Here is a 13,166-nt window from a genome sequence, read left to right on the forward strand (position 1 = left end):
GCGCGGGGGACGCCGGGAGCTGTAGTCCTAGTGCGCGGCGGCGGAAGTCATTTGTCGCGTCTCGCGAGGCATGCTGGGAATTGTAGTCCAGGCTCGAGGGGCGGCCGGAAATTCTGTCCACGCGCGCGGGGGGTGCCGGGAGTTGTGGTCCGGGCGCGGGGGCCGCCGGGAGCGGCGGAGGGTGGGGCCGGTCAGACGCGCTCGGGGCGGCGGCGGCAGCGAGAGCGGTGAGAGCGGGAGCGGCCTCGGCAGCGCCCCAGCCCCGGGGCACGGCCCCTCCGCCCCGCCCCGGCCCCTCCGCCCGCCGCCCCGCGCCCCGGGGCCGCCCAGCGGGGAGCGGGGCCCGCGCCGCCGGCCGCCCCGGGGCCGCCACGCGGAGCGGGGTCCGGGGCCAGCGGGGAGGGAGCGCGGGGACCGGGCGGGCGGCGCTCGGGGCTCCCCCGGCCGCGGGCAGCCCCAGCTCGGGCTGTTAAAAATACGGTCGGGCCGGGCGGGGGGGTGGGGGCGGCCGCCACCCAGTTACGCAACGGCGGCTCCGCGGGGACGGCGGCTCCGAGGGCTCCGCGGTCCGTCCGGTGCGCGGCCGGGGAGCGGCTTTCCCTGCGCTAACTCGCCTTTTCCTCTCTTTTTCCTCAGGAGCCGCTGTGGGGCCGGCATGGCGGCGAGCGCGGGCGGCGGGGCGGTGGGCCCCGGGGAGCCGTCGCACGCGGTGTCGCTGCTGCGGGGCCTGAGCGCGCTGCGGGCCGAGCGCAGCCTGCTCGACGTGACCGTGGTGGCCGGCGGCCGCGAGTTCGGGGCGCACCGCGCCGTCCTGGCCGCCGCCTCGGGCTACTTCCGCGCCATGTTCGGCGGGGCGCTGCGCGAGGCGCGTGCGGAGCGCGTGCGGCTGCACGGCGTCGAGCCCGAGTGCCTCGCCCGCCTCCTCGACTTCGCCTACACCGGCCGCGTGGGCGGGCTGGGCCCCGACATCGCCGAGCGCCTGCTGCGCGCCGCCGACCTGCTGCAGTTCCCGGCCGTCAAGGAGGCCTGCGGCGCCTGGCTGGCACGCCAGCTGGAGCCCGCCAACGCCCTGGAAATGCAGGACTTCGCCGAGGCCTTCGCCTGCCCGGAGCTGGCGGCCGCCGCCCACCGCTTCATCCTGCGGCACGTGGGCGAGCTGGGTGCCCAGCTGGAGCGGCTGCCGCTGCCGCGCCTGCTCTCCTACCTGCGCGACGACGGGCTCTGCGTCCCCAAGGAGGAGGCCGCCTTCCAGCTGGCGCTGCGCTGGGTGCGCGCCGACCCCGCCGCCCGCGCCTCGCAGCTGCCCCAGCTCCTGGCCCACGTTCGCCTGCCCTTCGTGCGCCGCTTCTACCTGCTGGCCCACGTGGAGAGCGAGCCGCTCGTGGCCCGCTGCCCGCCCTGCCTGCGCCTCCTGCGCGAGGCCCGCGACTTCCAGGCCGCCCGCCTCGACCGCCACGATCGGGGCCCCTGCGCCCGCATGCGTCCCCGGCCCTCCACCGGCCTCGCCGAAATCCTCGTCCTTGTCGGCGGCTGCGATCGCGACTGCGATGAGCTCGTCACAGTCGACTGCTACAACCCACGCACCGGCCACTGGCGCTACCTGGCCGAGTTCCCTGAGCACCTGGGCGGGGGCTACAGCGTCGCTGCACTGGGCAACGACATCTACGTCACCGGTAAGGGCACGGAATCACGGGTGCCAGGATTCCAATTAGAAACGTGTGGGCTCTAGCAGCGAGGCTTGGCTTTTCCTGGGGTAGCAGAGAGTCTGAAACGTGACTGGGGCTCAGCACAGCCACAGCCTGAAGCCAGGACCAGGAACTGTCAGGGAGAGCTTTTGATCAGGGACTGCAAGGATAGGAGGGGGGGAACGGTTTTGAGAAGGGAGTGGAACTGGATGGGCTTTGAGGTTCTTTCTAACCCAAACCGTTCTGTGATTCCATGACTCTAGAGTTGGCACTAGATTTAGCAGCTGGGCTCAGTCCAGGATGTGTTTTGCTGTGAGTAATGCTCCAGAGAACAAGGGCAGGAGTCATAGCTCTTGCACTTGCAGGACTTTCTCATCACTCACTCAGTGAGTGACTTGAGAGGATTTTGAGTTTCTGGCCGCGAAGATGGGGTCTGGGTCCAGAGCCCCTGAATCAAGCCGAGCAGCTGCTGGAGGCAGAGGCGTGTCAGAATGCCCCGGGCTCCGCAGCCAGTCAGCGCCTGAGTCACCGTACCTTCCCAGCACGTCTCCTGCCTCCTTACCATCCACTGGTGCTATAATTACTCCTGTCAAGGTGACACGGATGTGTAAATTTGGCTGCTAGTCTGCATGTAGGAGCCTCCTTTGAACTATATCCCTATAGCTGGCATGGCCACCCTGCGGCAGCTGTAACAGACTGAGGCCTGGGACACCAGGCGCTGCGAAACAGCTCGCTCCGGGCATGCGGGACGCACTGACAAAGATGTGAAGGGCAGGTCGGATGCAGCTGGACAGAAAGCTGTCCATCCTTTTGTCAGGAGCAAACATTAGGCTTTTCTTTAAGGGGAAGGTAGGAAAAATGATAGGCAACCACACAGCTTATTTATATAGACACCCTTATGTCCTGTGGGAGTTCGCCAGAGCAATCCCAGCAGGTCCAGGGGCGCCGATACTGCTGGGAGCCCCGTGCTTCGGTGAGGCTGCTGCCAGCAGGGCTCATCGGTTGTTCTGCTCAGCGTCAGTGTCGTAGCACGGGCAGCGGGGAGAGCCGGGAGGTTTCCATGCTGCCGGCAGTAACGCTGTCTGGGCCCCCAGGCGCTGGCAAGCGTTGGTCTCCATCACGTCACAGCAGCCACTGCCGAGCGACAGAGTTGGGGTGGAAAATGGGAAAGAAAATGCTCTTTTGGAAGGATAGAGGTGGGCAAACCTGGGAGACTCGATCTGAGTTGCTGCTGAGTGCAGACTGGGAACAACATGGGAGAAATCTTTCCTGGCTTGCTGTGAAAGCAACAGCACAAAACTGGCATTAAAATCCCCACAGTGGATTTTATCCACAAAACCACAGTGGAGTTTAAGTCCACAGCTGCTGCAGTCCCCCAGCAGTGAAGTATTTTCATAGAATGCGGCCCTGGGAAACAGAAAAGTGCCTGTGGGTGTTCAGAAGGTGTAGCTGGGAGGCAGCAATGGTCCCTTTCCCAAGCCAAGCCCTCTCCTCCGCCACTCCAGAGAACTTCTCTGTGCTAACCCAGGCTCTGAAATGTGTGCTGTGTTGCAGGGGGGTCGGACGGCTCGAGGCTCTACGACTGTGTCTGGAGGTACAATTCCAGCGTGAACGAGTGGACAGAGGTGTCGCCCATGCTGAAAGCCAGAGAATACCACAGCTCCATGGTCCTGGACGGGCTGCTGTACGTCATCGCCTCCGACAGCACGGAGCGCTATGACCACACAGTGGACAGCTGGGAGGCTCTGCAGCCCATGCCATACCCCATGGACAACTGCTCCACCACCTCCTGCCGCGGCAAGCTGTTCGCCATCGGCTCCCTTGCTGGCAAAGAGTCGATGGTGATGCAGTGCTACGACCCCGACAGTGACCTCTGGTCCCTCGTCAGCTGCGGTCAGCTGCCTCCCTGGTCCTTCGCCCCAAAGACCGTCACCCTCAATGGCCTCATGTACTTCATACGGTGAGCAGCGGGGCCACCGCGCCTGTCCCACCACCCAGGGTTTCCCAGGAAGGGGCGCGGGCTTTGCGGGCGGTCGTAGAAGAGCGTGGCATTGGGTAAGCGTGGCGTTGCTCCTGTCATGCTGCAGGGGGGTCTGTAAACCACTGCTCCCCTTCCTTCGTGTCTGTTGTAGCTCAGCCTCAAAGAGCTGTGCTTAAAATTGTGCAAAAATGTCTGGACTGAAGCCCAGGGCTGGGAATAGCCAGGTGTAAATCTGGCCGGAGTCAGCAGCGCAGCTTGGAATTAGACTTCTCGGTTTTCTTGGCTTCTGGTTCCCCCCCTTGTTGCTATAAATAGGTCAGTAAGCTCCAAGAAAACGTTAAACCGTAGCACAGGGAGGACATCCTCCCTCCTGGCAGAGATAACAGCGCTACAGATGAAATGATTGGTCACTATTTTTAAGCATCTTTCCAAACTGGGACCTAATTGCCCATCGAAGCCGTCCTGGTGGCGCAAACACTTTGGTTATCCGCTTCATTAAAAATAAACGGAAAGGCATGCTAGTGCAGAAGCATTTCATCTGGTTGCAATGACCTGGAGCAAACGTTAATGTCTGCGATAGCCTCCAGGCGCTTTTCTTTTTTCATCTCCTCTTGGCTTTGCACAAAGCAGCCGCTTTGACCCAAGAGCATTCGTTTGATTCACTTGGGTTCAGAGGAGCATCCCGGCTCCTGGTGGCCGTTCGCGAGGAGCGTTGGAGTCACCTCGTTTCAGTAACAGTGGCTCTTCTGGCTGTTTGCAACCTGTCAGGAGTCAGTCCTGTGGGTTTGCCTTTTCCGTTTTAAAAGAACAAGTAATTGAGATGTCAGGATTTCCCATGACTTATGCATCTGCAGGAGTTAGTGAGGAGATGACCAGGGTCAGGTTTTTCTCCTCTCATTCCACGTGCTGCACGTGGGCTGCAGCTCCGTGTAAGCTGTAAGATCATCCCTGGGGGACAGAGGAATCTGTTATGGATGAAAGACACAAACTCATTTTTGGTTAGTTTTAAATAGCTCAGACTGGCGCATCTGCCTGATGTTCCCCGCCACGGGGACTCGTTTTACAGGCCTAAACACGGCGCAGCACGAGGCTTTGGGCCTCACTGCACCCCTGCTGGCACTAGCCCTGGGACGGGAGAGGAGGTGCTGGCCTGACCACAGCCTGGAGCTGTGTGGTGAGGGCTTTGCTCCTCGCTTCCCTTCCAGCCTGTCGGGGTTTTCAGCTTCATCCTTAGAAGCATTGGACCTGCTGCTGGTGATGGGAATCAGTGTGCGCAGCAGGGGGACAAACGGTACCAGGTACACAGTTCTGGGCGGCAGCATTTGTCTGCCAGGCTTGCCTTGTCTGCCCCACCTCCTGGGCGACATCCTATAGCTCAGCGCAAGTACGGAGCGCGTTGCTCTGCCCGTGGAGAAGCTCGGCAGGGGTTTTGGGGCTCTTTGGCTGCAGGTGTTTGGCACCGAGGAGCGCTCCGGCACTGGTCTGCGGTGCATGCGCCTGCTCTGTGCCAGCCTGCTCCGTCAGCAGGGGTTCGGCTGAGACGTGCAGACGTTTGCTGGAGATAAACATCTCTGCTGGTGCAGGAAAAGCTCACGCTGGAGGTGGGGTCTGCGTGGAGGCCTGCACCTCCATACGCGGGTCCCTCAGGCTCCAGTGTATGTAGCAGGAGTGGAGAAGAAGGGCTCAGGATGGTGTTTCAGGCTTGGGGCTTTGCAGGCAGGAGGTTTTTAGAACGCAGAAGAGTAACCTTGTGTTATTTCCCACAGAGATGACTCGGCTGAAGTGGACGTTTACAATCCAGCAAAGAATGAGTGGGATAAGATCCCTGCCATGCTTCAGGTAGGACACTTACCAGCCTATGGGATGCCTGCCAGTGTTAAAAATCGGCTTGATTTACCTCTGGAAAACCTGGTGTGCCTTGATTCTCCCCCAGCGTAGAGTGTGCAGTTAACTGCAGTCTCCTGAAAATAAAATTCATGGCCTGCAATTGTGCAGCCGGGTGTTGAGGGCAGCACGTGCGAGCTGGGAAAAGCTGGGAAGCTGTGTCTGCACCTGGTGTTGGGGCAGTGCTGGGCCTGGAGCTGGTGGGCGCTGAGCCCCATCCAAGCGAGTGGCTGCAGGACGGTACCCGACACTTTATCATCTCCCTAATTGGGCAAAGCCCTCCTTCTAATTGCGCTCTGTGTGTATTTTTAATTGTAGGTTCATGTTGGGGGAAGCGTGGCCGTGCTGGGCGGGAAGCTCTACGTCTCTGGTGGCTACGATAACACCTTTGAACTCTCGGATGTTCTGGAAGCCTATGACCCCGAGACGCGAACGTGGAGCGTGGTGGGGCGACTCCCTGAGCCCATCTTCTGGCACGGCAGCGTCAGCATATTCCGGCAATTCATGCCGGAAACCACGCTGGAGGACGATGGCATCACGCTGGACAACACCATCAGCTTGAACAGGCAGCACCAAAACCTTCACAACCAGAACCTGAACGAGCTTCGTTAGCAGGGGGAGGCGCCGTCCCCCGCTGTTCCTTGTCCAGAGCCAGGGTTGCTTTGAGAGATGGCGGTGGCAAACCGGTGCCTGGAAACAAAACTGTTCTGGTCACAGACGGGGTGAGAACTGAACACTGGACGTGCTGTTGCAGAGCTGCAGCTGGCAGAGAGCACGACCTCACTGCTGTGTTCTGGTGGGGTTTTTCTTTAACTTGCAGCATTTAATTTTTTGCCGGTATTTGTTCTTCAGCCCCTCCCAGCTAAGCACTTTTTCCTTCTAGGAAGAAACCCCTTATTTATCTTATACTCACGTTGTCACATTCAATCGTTTTCATTTCTGACTGCCCTGGCTGTGCCCAGAGCGGGAGCGTGTACCCCTCTGACCCGGCCAAAGAGGTGGCTCTGGGGCTGACTCGGGGCAGAGCTGCTCCCCCTGCACCAGGGCTCGTGGATAGCGGGGCTGAACCCGGCAGCAAGAGCTGCTGCTTGTGGTGAGGGCCGTTTGCTGCTGGTTCTTCTGTGCCGCTGTGAAGGAGCCGAGTGGCATTGTCCTGGTTTAGACAAAACCTCAGCTTGCTGGGAAAGGGGAACGCAACCCTCGGGAGATTCAGTGCTGGCCTGCGGAATTGCTGGCGGGGTTTGATCCCTCGATGCAGAATAACATCACCTCGTGTGAGGGAACCCCCAGAGGGGTCTCGTGTCTGGGGCACCTCTGCTGTTCAGGAGCCCTCAGAATCTGAGCAGTTGGAAGATGCCACCCAGGTGTTTGGTGAAGGTGTCGAGTCAGGCAGTGCTGCAGAGTGAAAGGTATCTGGGTTAGGGGTTTTTATCTTTTTGTTTGGGGTGTGGGTTTGTTTGGCCTGTGTACAATTTGCCTTTATGCTCGCTGAGCGACCGTGCTGGCCAGGGCTGCGTTCCCGCTGCCTGCTGTTTGCTCCTGGAATGTTTCTTCAACAAAATCAGCTAAAACTGTGGGATGGCTTGCCTGGAAATAAGCCGAGCCTTCAGGAGAATCGCAAAGGGTGACAGCAGCTGAGGTGGTGCCTGGATACATTTGATTTCTCCATCTTTCACTTCTAACCAAAAGGAACAATATTTGAATTGAAGGGTGATTCAGAGGTGGAAGCCTGTGCACTTGACCACCCGCCTCCCGTGGGCTGAGCAGTGCCAGAGCCGCGACTCCACAGCATCAGCATCTTCACAGCTTTAAAAATATCCCGTTTGCCTTCAATGCTGCTTTGTGCCGTGCTCCTCAGCTGTGGAACATGGGAATGCAGCTCACGACACCACCTCTGAAACACTGACAGTGCCTTGAAGCCACCGCGCTGTGGCAGCCCCATGGTCTGAAGCTGTTGCTGGCGCTGCCGCGGGCTGGGGGGCACTGGGACCCCCCTGGGCAGAGGAGCCGGGCAGGGGCTGCGATCCAGGGTGGCTCCTCTGTCCCTGGGGGCCTCGTGTGGTGCCCAGGAGGGACGGCATGTGCCGTGCAGCTGACCCTGCGCTACAGCCCGAGGTATCTGTGCTGGGCCCTCATGAGTGCTCGTTGCCGCATCCACCACCCCAGCCGGCTGCCTAGCTACAGATCAGTATTTATTTTTTGTATAACTCTCATGTCCAAATCCCTGAGTACGGTTCCAGCACCGTCCTTTGAAACAAAGGCCTGCGGCATTTACAGATCGTGTATTTTTATTCTCATGGTTTGTTTTTGAATTTACTTGCAGCAGTCAACTCAAATAAAGGATGTGTTGTGCACCTCCGGCGTCCGAGGGGTCACTGCAGCACGAGACTGGAGATTGCCTTCTCGGTGAGGAAGAGGGGAAAGGGAGAGAGCGCGGCTGTGGTTTTGGGGCAAACGGGTGCCCTCGGTCGTGTTCCCCAACCCTGGGAACACTCGGGACCCCTTGTTTCAGACAAATCCCCCACCCCTGGACGTGGGAGCCTGGCGCTCTGTCCAGTTCCTTGCTGTAACCCAGTTCAAGCTGAGTAATGGTTACATTGGCTCAGGGAGCCGGAGGTGCGGGTTGTGCCCCACTGCAGCAATTAGCAGAAGCTCAACAACCAGAGCAGAAATAAGGCACAGGCAAGCATTAAGGAAAGGAGAAGGTGCGCTTTAATGGCCTTCAGATCCAGAGGCAGAACTGCTGGCGCCAGGTGAGAGCACACAGCGCACACACAGTTGTTTGAGCAGCCCTTCTGAGTAGCTTTGTGGTCATTTCATTAAAGACCCGGTGAAAAAGTCACTGCAACCCTTTCCCTGCAGCCGAGGGTGGGAGCCTGGAGGGGAAGGGGTGGATGCACAACCCGGGAAGCAGCAGCGTGGCGAGAGGGGCTCTGGCCTAGCGCGGTGTTGTGGTTTGATAGGATGGACGCATGGGCGGTCGCGCCTTCTCTCAGTCTTAGGGAATTGTCGTGGTGATGATCAGTGACTGCTCGATCACGTCCGCGGAGAAGCTCTCATTGGAGCAGAGTCTCTGCACGGGGATCTGCTCGGGTAGGGAGCCGTGGGACAGGGACGCCACAATCACCTCGGCCGAGCCCACCTCCAGCTCCGGGGCCGGCTGCAGGGCCACCACCACCGCCTTCTCGTCCTCGATGACCAGGTTCCGCAGCTTCCGCTGCCGTGGGCTGTAGTTCTCCACCCGGTCATGGATCTCCATGTGGCGCCTCAAGTGAGCCTGCAAGAGGACGGGGCAGGGTGAGGGGCCCGGTGAGGGCTGGCTCCTTGGCACGGCCGGTGCCCCGCACCGGGGGAGGCCTCACCTGCCGCGTGAACTTATAGCCACACTCGGTGCACTCGAACTTCCTCACGCCCTTGTGCCGGCGGACGTGGACACGCAGCTGCTCGACGGCTGCGCAAGGGAAGCGAAAGGCGTTGGCGGCAGCACCGCGAGCAGGGCAGCGTGCAGGGAGCCGCGGGGCCAGGGCTGTTACCTTTGAAGGTTTTCCCGCAGATCTGGCAGAAGTGGGGCCGCCCCTCCTGGTGCCGGCTGGCGATGTGCCTCAGCAGCGGCCCCTTCTCTGTGAAGCGCTGCTCGCAGAACTCGCAGCTGAAGGGGCGCTCCCCGGTGTGCGTCCGGTTGTGCTTGTCCAGGCTCGCTGCCGGTCGCGGCAGGAGAGAGGGGAGCGGCCGTGGGTCAGCGGTGCGGCGTGTGCCCCCCGTGCCGGCACATTCCCCCCCCATTCCCAAGACATGGGAACGCGCCGCAGCGCAGCCCACATGTGCTGTTTGCCAGGCTGGTCAGGAAGGCCGCGAAGCAGCACACACAGCAGCTGCTGGTCCAGGCCGACCGTTTTAAAGAAAAGCCAGCACTTCCTTTCCCTTTTGTGTCTGAGGGGAATGGAAATAATGGGAACGCACCCTCCTCGGGATCACCACGCAGATGAGAGCGTGGTGCGGCTCCCCAGGTGAAGCTGGCAGGAGAAGGGAGGTTTTGCAGCATAGCTGCTTCCCGGTGCTCCTGGATTCTGGAGCGCGGTGCTCAGCACCACCAGCCACGCGCCCATGCCGTACCTTGCGTGCGGAAGGTCTTGCCGCAGAGGTGGCACTGGAAGGGCTTCTCGCCGGTGTGTGTGCGCAGGTGCATGTTGAGGTTGGCTTTCTGCGTGAAGGCGTGGTGGCAGAACTCGCAGACATAGGGGCGCTCGTTCCTGTGGGCAGGCCAAGTATTAACATCCCTGCCACTGCCAGCTCCAGCCCCTCAGGTGAGCGGCTGCTCCTCACCCACAGTTAATCCTCATTCAACCTGTCTCACACTAACGTATCTGCAGGCCCACAAACACTGCTCTGGAACCTCTGGGCCATTGGGCGTTATGACCAGCCCAGGACAGAGAATGTGCAGGATGAGCGTTGGGAGCTGCCACGGCAAGAACAGGGATGAGCTGAGCGGGTGAGCCTCGGCCACTGCCTGCTTTCCTGCAGTCGCACTCAGAAGTGCTGACAGGCGGCGCTCCCTCTGGGAGAGCACAGCGGAACGGCCGTGGGGCTCCGCTGCATTCCCAGCAGGAGCTCCAGCCCAGCACCTCTGGAAGGCCACAGCCAGCTCCTCTCATGGCAGCACCAGCCGGGCCCGCGGGGGATGAGGTGCAGCCAGGAGAGCCTGGCTGGCGGACGGGAGGACGCACCTGTGCTTGGCCTTGATGTGCATCTGCAGCCCATTGCGACTCGAGGCCCTGTGCCCACACTCCTCGCAGACAAACAGCTTCTCTCCCCGGTGCTTGAAGGCCTCGTGCAGGCGCAGCTCAGTCCGGGACAGGAAGCACTTGGAACAGGTTGAGCACTGCGAGGGCACATGGGAGTGCACATTAGGCAGCTCATGGGGTGCTACTTGCAGCACGTGCCTGCAGCAGCCCCATCCCTCCCTGCGGCCGCACAGCACCCAAACAGGATGAGGCAGCCCAATAGCAGTGAACGGCTGCTCTGAACTTGGGTCTGTCACCCAAAAGAATGACGAGGGATGATCCTGCACCCCTGGACACCATTCCCAGCTGCTGTCACTCCCCATTGCACTAAGCAGAGCCAAGAAAGGCCTCAGCGCAGGTTATTCCCTCCCAGAATCCCGCAGCCACCAGCTCCGCTCACCGCGTGGGGCTTCGGTGCACCGTGCAGCTTTATCATGTGGCTCTGCAGGTCCTTCTTCTGCATGAACTGCTGGGCGCAGGAGGAGCACTGGGGGACAGGAAAGAAGGATCAGCTTCCTGACCCCGGAACGGCCACTTTGGTGCGAGGGGTGGCGTGTGGGTGCAGCAGGCAGGGCAGTGCCGTGCCAAGGCCGCACAGGAGTCCCTGGTGAGGCCACAGAGAGCACCTGGCTCTGGTGTGTCCCCAGAGCATGTTCCAGCTCAGAGATGGGGACCCCTGAGGAGGCCGACGCAGACCACGGAAGGGAGCTGGTGCGCTCAGCTCCACTGGCCAGGCCGCCCCACCACAGAACAGCTCCTCCCACGCCCTCGCAGGCGGGCGCTGCTGACCTTGTAGGGCATCTCCCCGGTGTGCGACACCATGTGCAGCCGCAGCTCCACACGCCTCTTGAACCCCTCCTGGCAGACCGAGCAGCTGAACACCTGCAAGAGAGCGCGAGGTCATCGGACGCCTGCGGCTCAGACCAGCGCTGGGGTACGATGTCAAACCGTGCCCACAGCCATCTGATCTTTTAGGGATCGAGAGCATCCTCAGGTGCTTGGAAAAAAACAGACAAAACAAGTGGTGTCTGCAAGTCAGATGAAAGCTGCTGCCAGAGGCAGCAGACAGGGGAGTTCTGGCCGAGGTTCACGTGCCACACAGAGGTGACAAGGGGGTTTTATTCTGTAGCTGAGCAGGACCTGGACTGTAGCTGGAAAGAGGCTCTAATCCCGCTCCCGAGGGCACATGCTTTCCAGACCGCGGCAGCCTCCTAGGAGTACCTGCTCGGATCGGCTCATGCAGTTCCTGGCTTCGTGCTCCAGGAGATTCTCTTTTCTAAAATAACATTTGCCACATTTGGAACATTCGAATGGCTTCTCTCCAGTGTGTTTCCTAGGGGAACACAAACGGAGAGTGTCCATCACTGCCAGCCCCACGGCAGATGCACAAACTGGCCTGGCAAGGACTCTGGGAAGTGGCAGGAAGGGAGAAGGAATGACCAGGCAGCCTGGGTGCCCACTGCTCTCTGCTAAATTCCCAAAGCCCAGGACAGACACTGCAGGTCTTGTAATTGTTTTGGAGATGCACAACCCCCTCGCTGACTCAAATCAACCCACCCCGGGTCTGAGGGGATGTTCCTTTCCCACGAGGCTGGAAGCAGGACTTCACATCCACCCTCATGGTGCAGCAGCAAAGGTCCCAGCAGGGCGCATGCAAGGAGAAGCCGAAACATTTACCTGTTGTGCACTTTAAGGTAATATTTGCTGAGGAAGGTTTTATGACACGTGGGGCACTCGACCGGCGCTGCTGTGCCCTTTCCGCTCCCTGGTGGCCCGGGCGTCTTCCCCGGGGAGGGGCTCTTTTTGCTCCGCAGGGCCTTCTTCCCGGGAAGGGCCCCGTCATCCACCTGCCCCCCATCACCTGCCACCTCTGGGGCCTGCGGGGGAATGGGCACCTGTCACTGCACCTCCAGCCATCGCCTCCCTCACCATCCCCCCTGTCCCTTCCCGCACTGCGGGGCCAGAGTCACGAGCACCTGTCACGGCGCCTCTGGCGTCGCCACCCCCACCCCCTCACACACCGCGGGGCGGCCACCCCTCCCCTTTTATCCCCCCCAACCCCCTCACGCACGGCAGGGTTGTGGGGCCACCCTCCCCCTGTATCTCCTGTCCCCTTGGCACCACCGGGCTGCGGGGCCACGGCCCGTAGCTGAGCAGCCACCGGGGGAAGGGGCGGCACCGCCGGGCTGCCGAGGGGACAGGCGGCCGTCCCCGCGGCTCCGGCCACCGCCAGCCCCATCCCGCCTCGCACCACCGGGCCGCGGCTCTGCCGTCCCCTACCCCGTCACGCGGGGCTGCGAGGCTGCCGCCCACCACCCCTCGTGTCGCCCCCGCCCCCTCACGCACCGCCGGGCTCCGGGGCACCGCCGGGCCGCCGTCCCCTCGCAGCGCGTCCCGCCGGGGCGGCTCGGCGGCGCCGTGCCGGGGCCGGGCGGGGCGGAAGGCCCGGCAAAGCGCCACGGCGTCGGGCACGCCGAGCTGCTCGGCGGCGGCCAGCAGGCGCGCGCGGTTGTGCGCGGTGAGGGCGAGGCGGCCGGTGTAGAAGAAGTCGAGCAGCAGCTGGAAGGTGTCGGCCAGCGCCTCGGGCAGCGCCACGGGGCCGCCGGGGCCGCGCGCGCGGAAGAAGCGCGAGCAGCTGGCGAGCACCGGCCAGTGCGCGCGGAACTCGCGGCCGCCCACGCCCAGCGTCGCGTCGCAGAACTGCCCGGCCGCGCGCTGCCGGTTCAGCTCCCGCAGCACCCGCACGCTGTGCGCCGCCGCCATGGCCGCGCCATCCGCGCCGGAAGTGGCGTCGCGCAGCGCGACGACGTCGCGGTCACGCCGGAAGTGACGTCA

General features: G+C 61.7%; 2 protein-coding genes across 2 annotated transcripts; one reads left to right on the top strand and one right to left on the bottom strand.

The window, feature by feature from the left end:
* Positions 1–70: 70 nt before the first annotated feature.
* On the top strand, positions 71–7,904 carry KLHL21 (kelch like family member 21). Its single transcript, XM_069874473.1, has 4 exons — positions 71–1,673; positions 3,240–3,645; positions 5,433–5,505; positions 5,869–7,904. The coding sequence occupies exons 1-4, from the start codon at positions 71–73 to the stop codon at positions 6,160–6,162; spliced, it is 2,376 nt and encodes a 791-aa protein (XP_069730574.1). The 3' UTR covers positions 6,163–7,904.
* A 340-nt stretch (positions 7,905–8,244) lies between these two features.
* On the bottom strand, positions 8,245–13,126 carry ZBTB48 (zinc finger and BTB domain containing 48). The gene is made up of 10 exons (XM_069874630.1): positions 12,678–13,126; positions 12,009–12,208; positions 11,553–11,664; positions 11,121–11,213; positions 10,732–10,818; positions 10,275–10,429; positions 9,664–9,800; positions 9,084–9,248; positions 8,913–9,001; positions 8,245–8,827 (listed from the first exon to the last, which is right to left on the bottom strand). The coding sequence occupies exons 1-10, from the start codon at positions 13,092–13,094 to the stop codon at positions 8,549–8,551; spliced, it is 1,734 nt and encodes a 577-aa protein (XP_069730731.1). The 5' UTR covers positions 13,095–13,126; the 3' UTR covers positions 8,245–8,548.
* Positions 13,127–13,166: the final 40 nt, after the last annotated feature.

This window comes from Phaenicophaeus curvirostris, chromosome 22 (assembly GCF_032191515.1).
Source record: "Phaenicophaeus curvirostris isolate KB17595 chromosome 22, BPBGC_Pcur_1.0, whole genome shotgun sequence".
NCBI classification, from domain to species: domain Eukaryota; kingdom Metazoa; phylum Chordata; class Aves; order Cuculiformes; family Cuculidae; genus Phaenicophaeus; species Phaenicophaeus curvirostris.

Coding starts and splice junctions, on each gene's coding strand:
- ZBTB48 (XM_069874630.1), bottom strand. CDS start 13,094: ATGGCGGCGGCGCACAGCGTGCGGGTGCTGCGGGAGCTGAACCGGCAG. Junction 12,209..12,677: donor CGGTGCCCCGGAGCCCGGCG/GTGCGTGAGGGG, acceptor ATTCCCCCGCAG/GCCCCAGAGGTGGCAGGTGA. Junction 8,828..8,912: donor GCTATAAGTTCACGCGGCAG/GTGAGGCCTCCC, acceptor GTCCTCTTGCAG/GCTCACTTGAGGCGCCACAT.
- KLHL21 (XM_069874473.1), top strand. CDS start 71: ATGCTGGGAATTGTAGTCCAGGCTCGAGGGGCGGCCGGAAATTCTGTC. Junction 1,674..3,239: donor CAACGACATCTACGTCACCG/GTAAGGGCACGG, acceptor GCTGTGTTGCAG/GGGGGTCGGACGGCTCGAGG. Junction 3,646..5,432: donor GGCCTCATGTACTTCATACG/GTGAGCAGCGGG, acceptor TATTTCCCACAG/AGATGACTCGGCTGAAGTGG.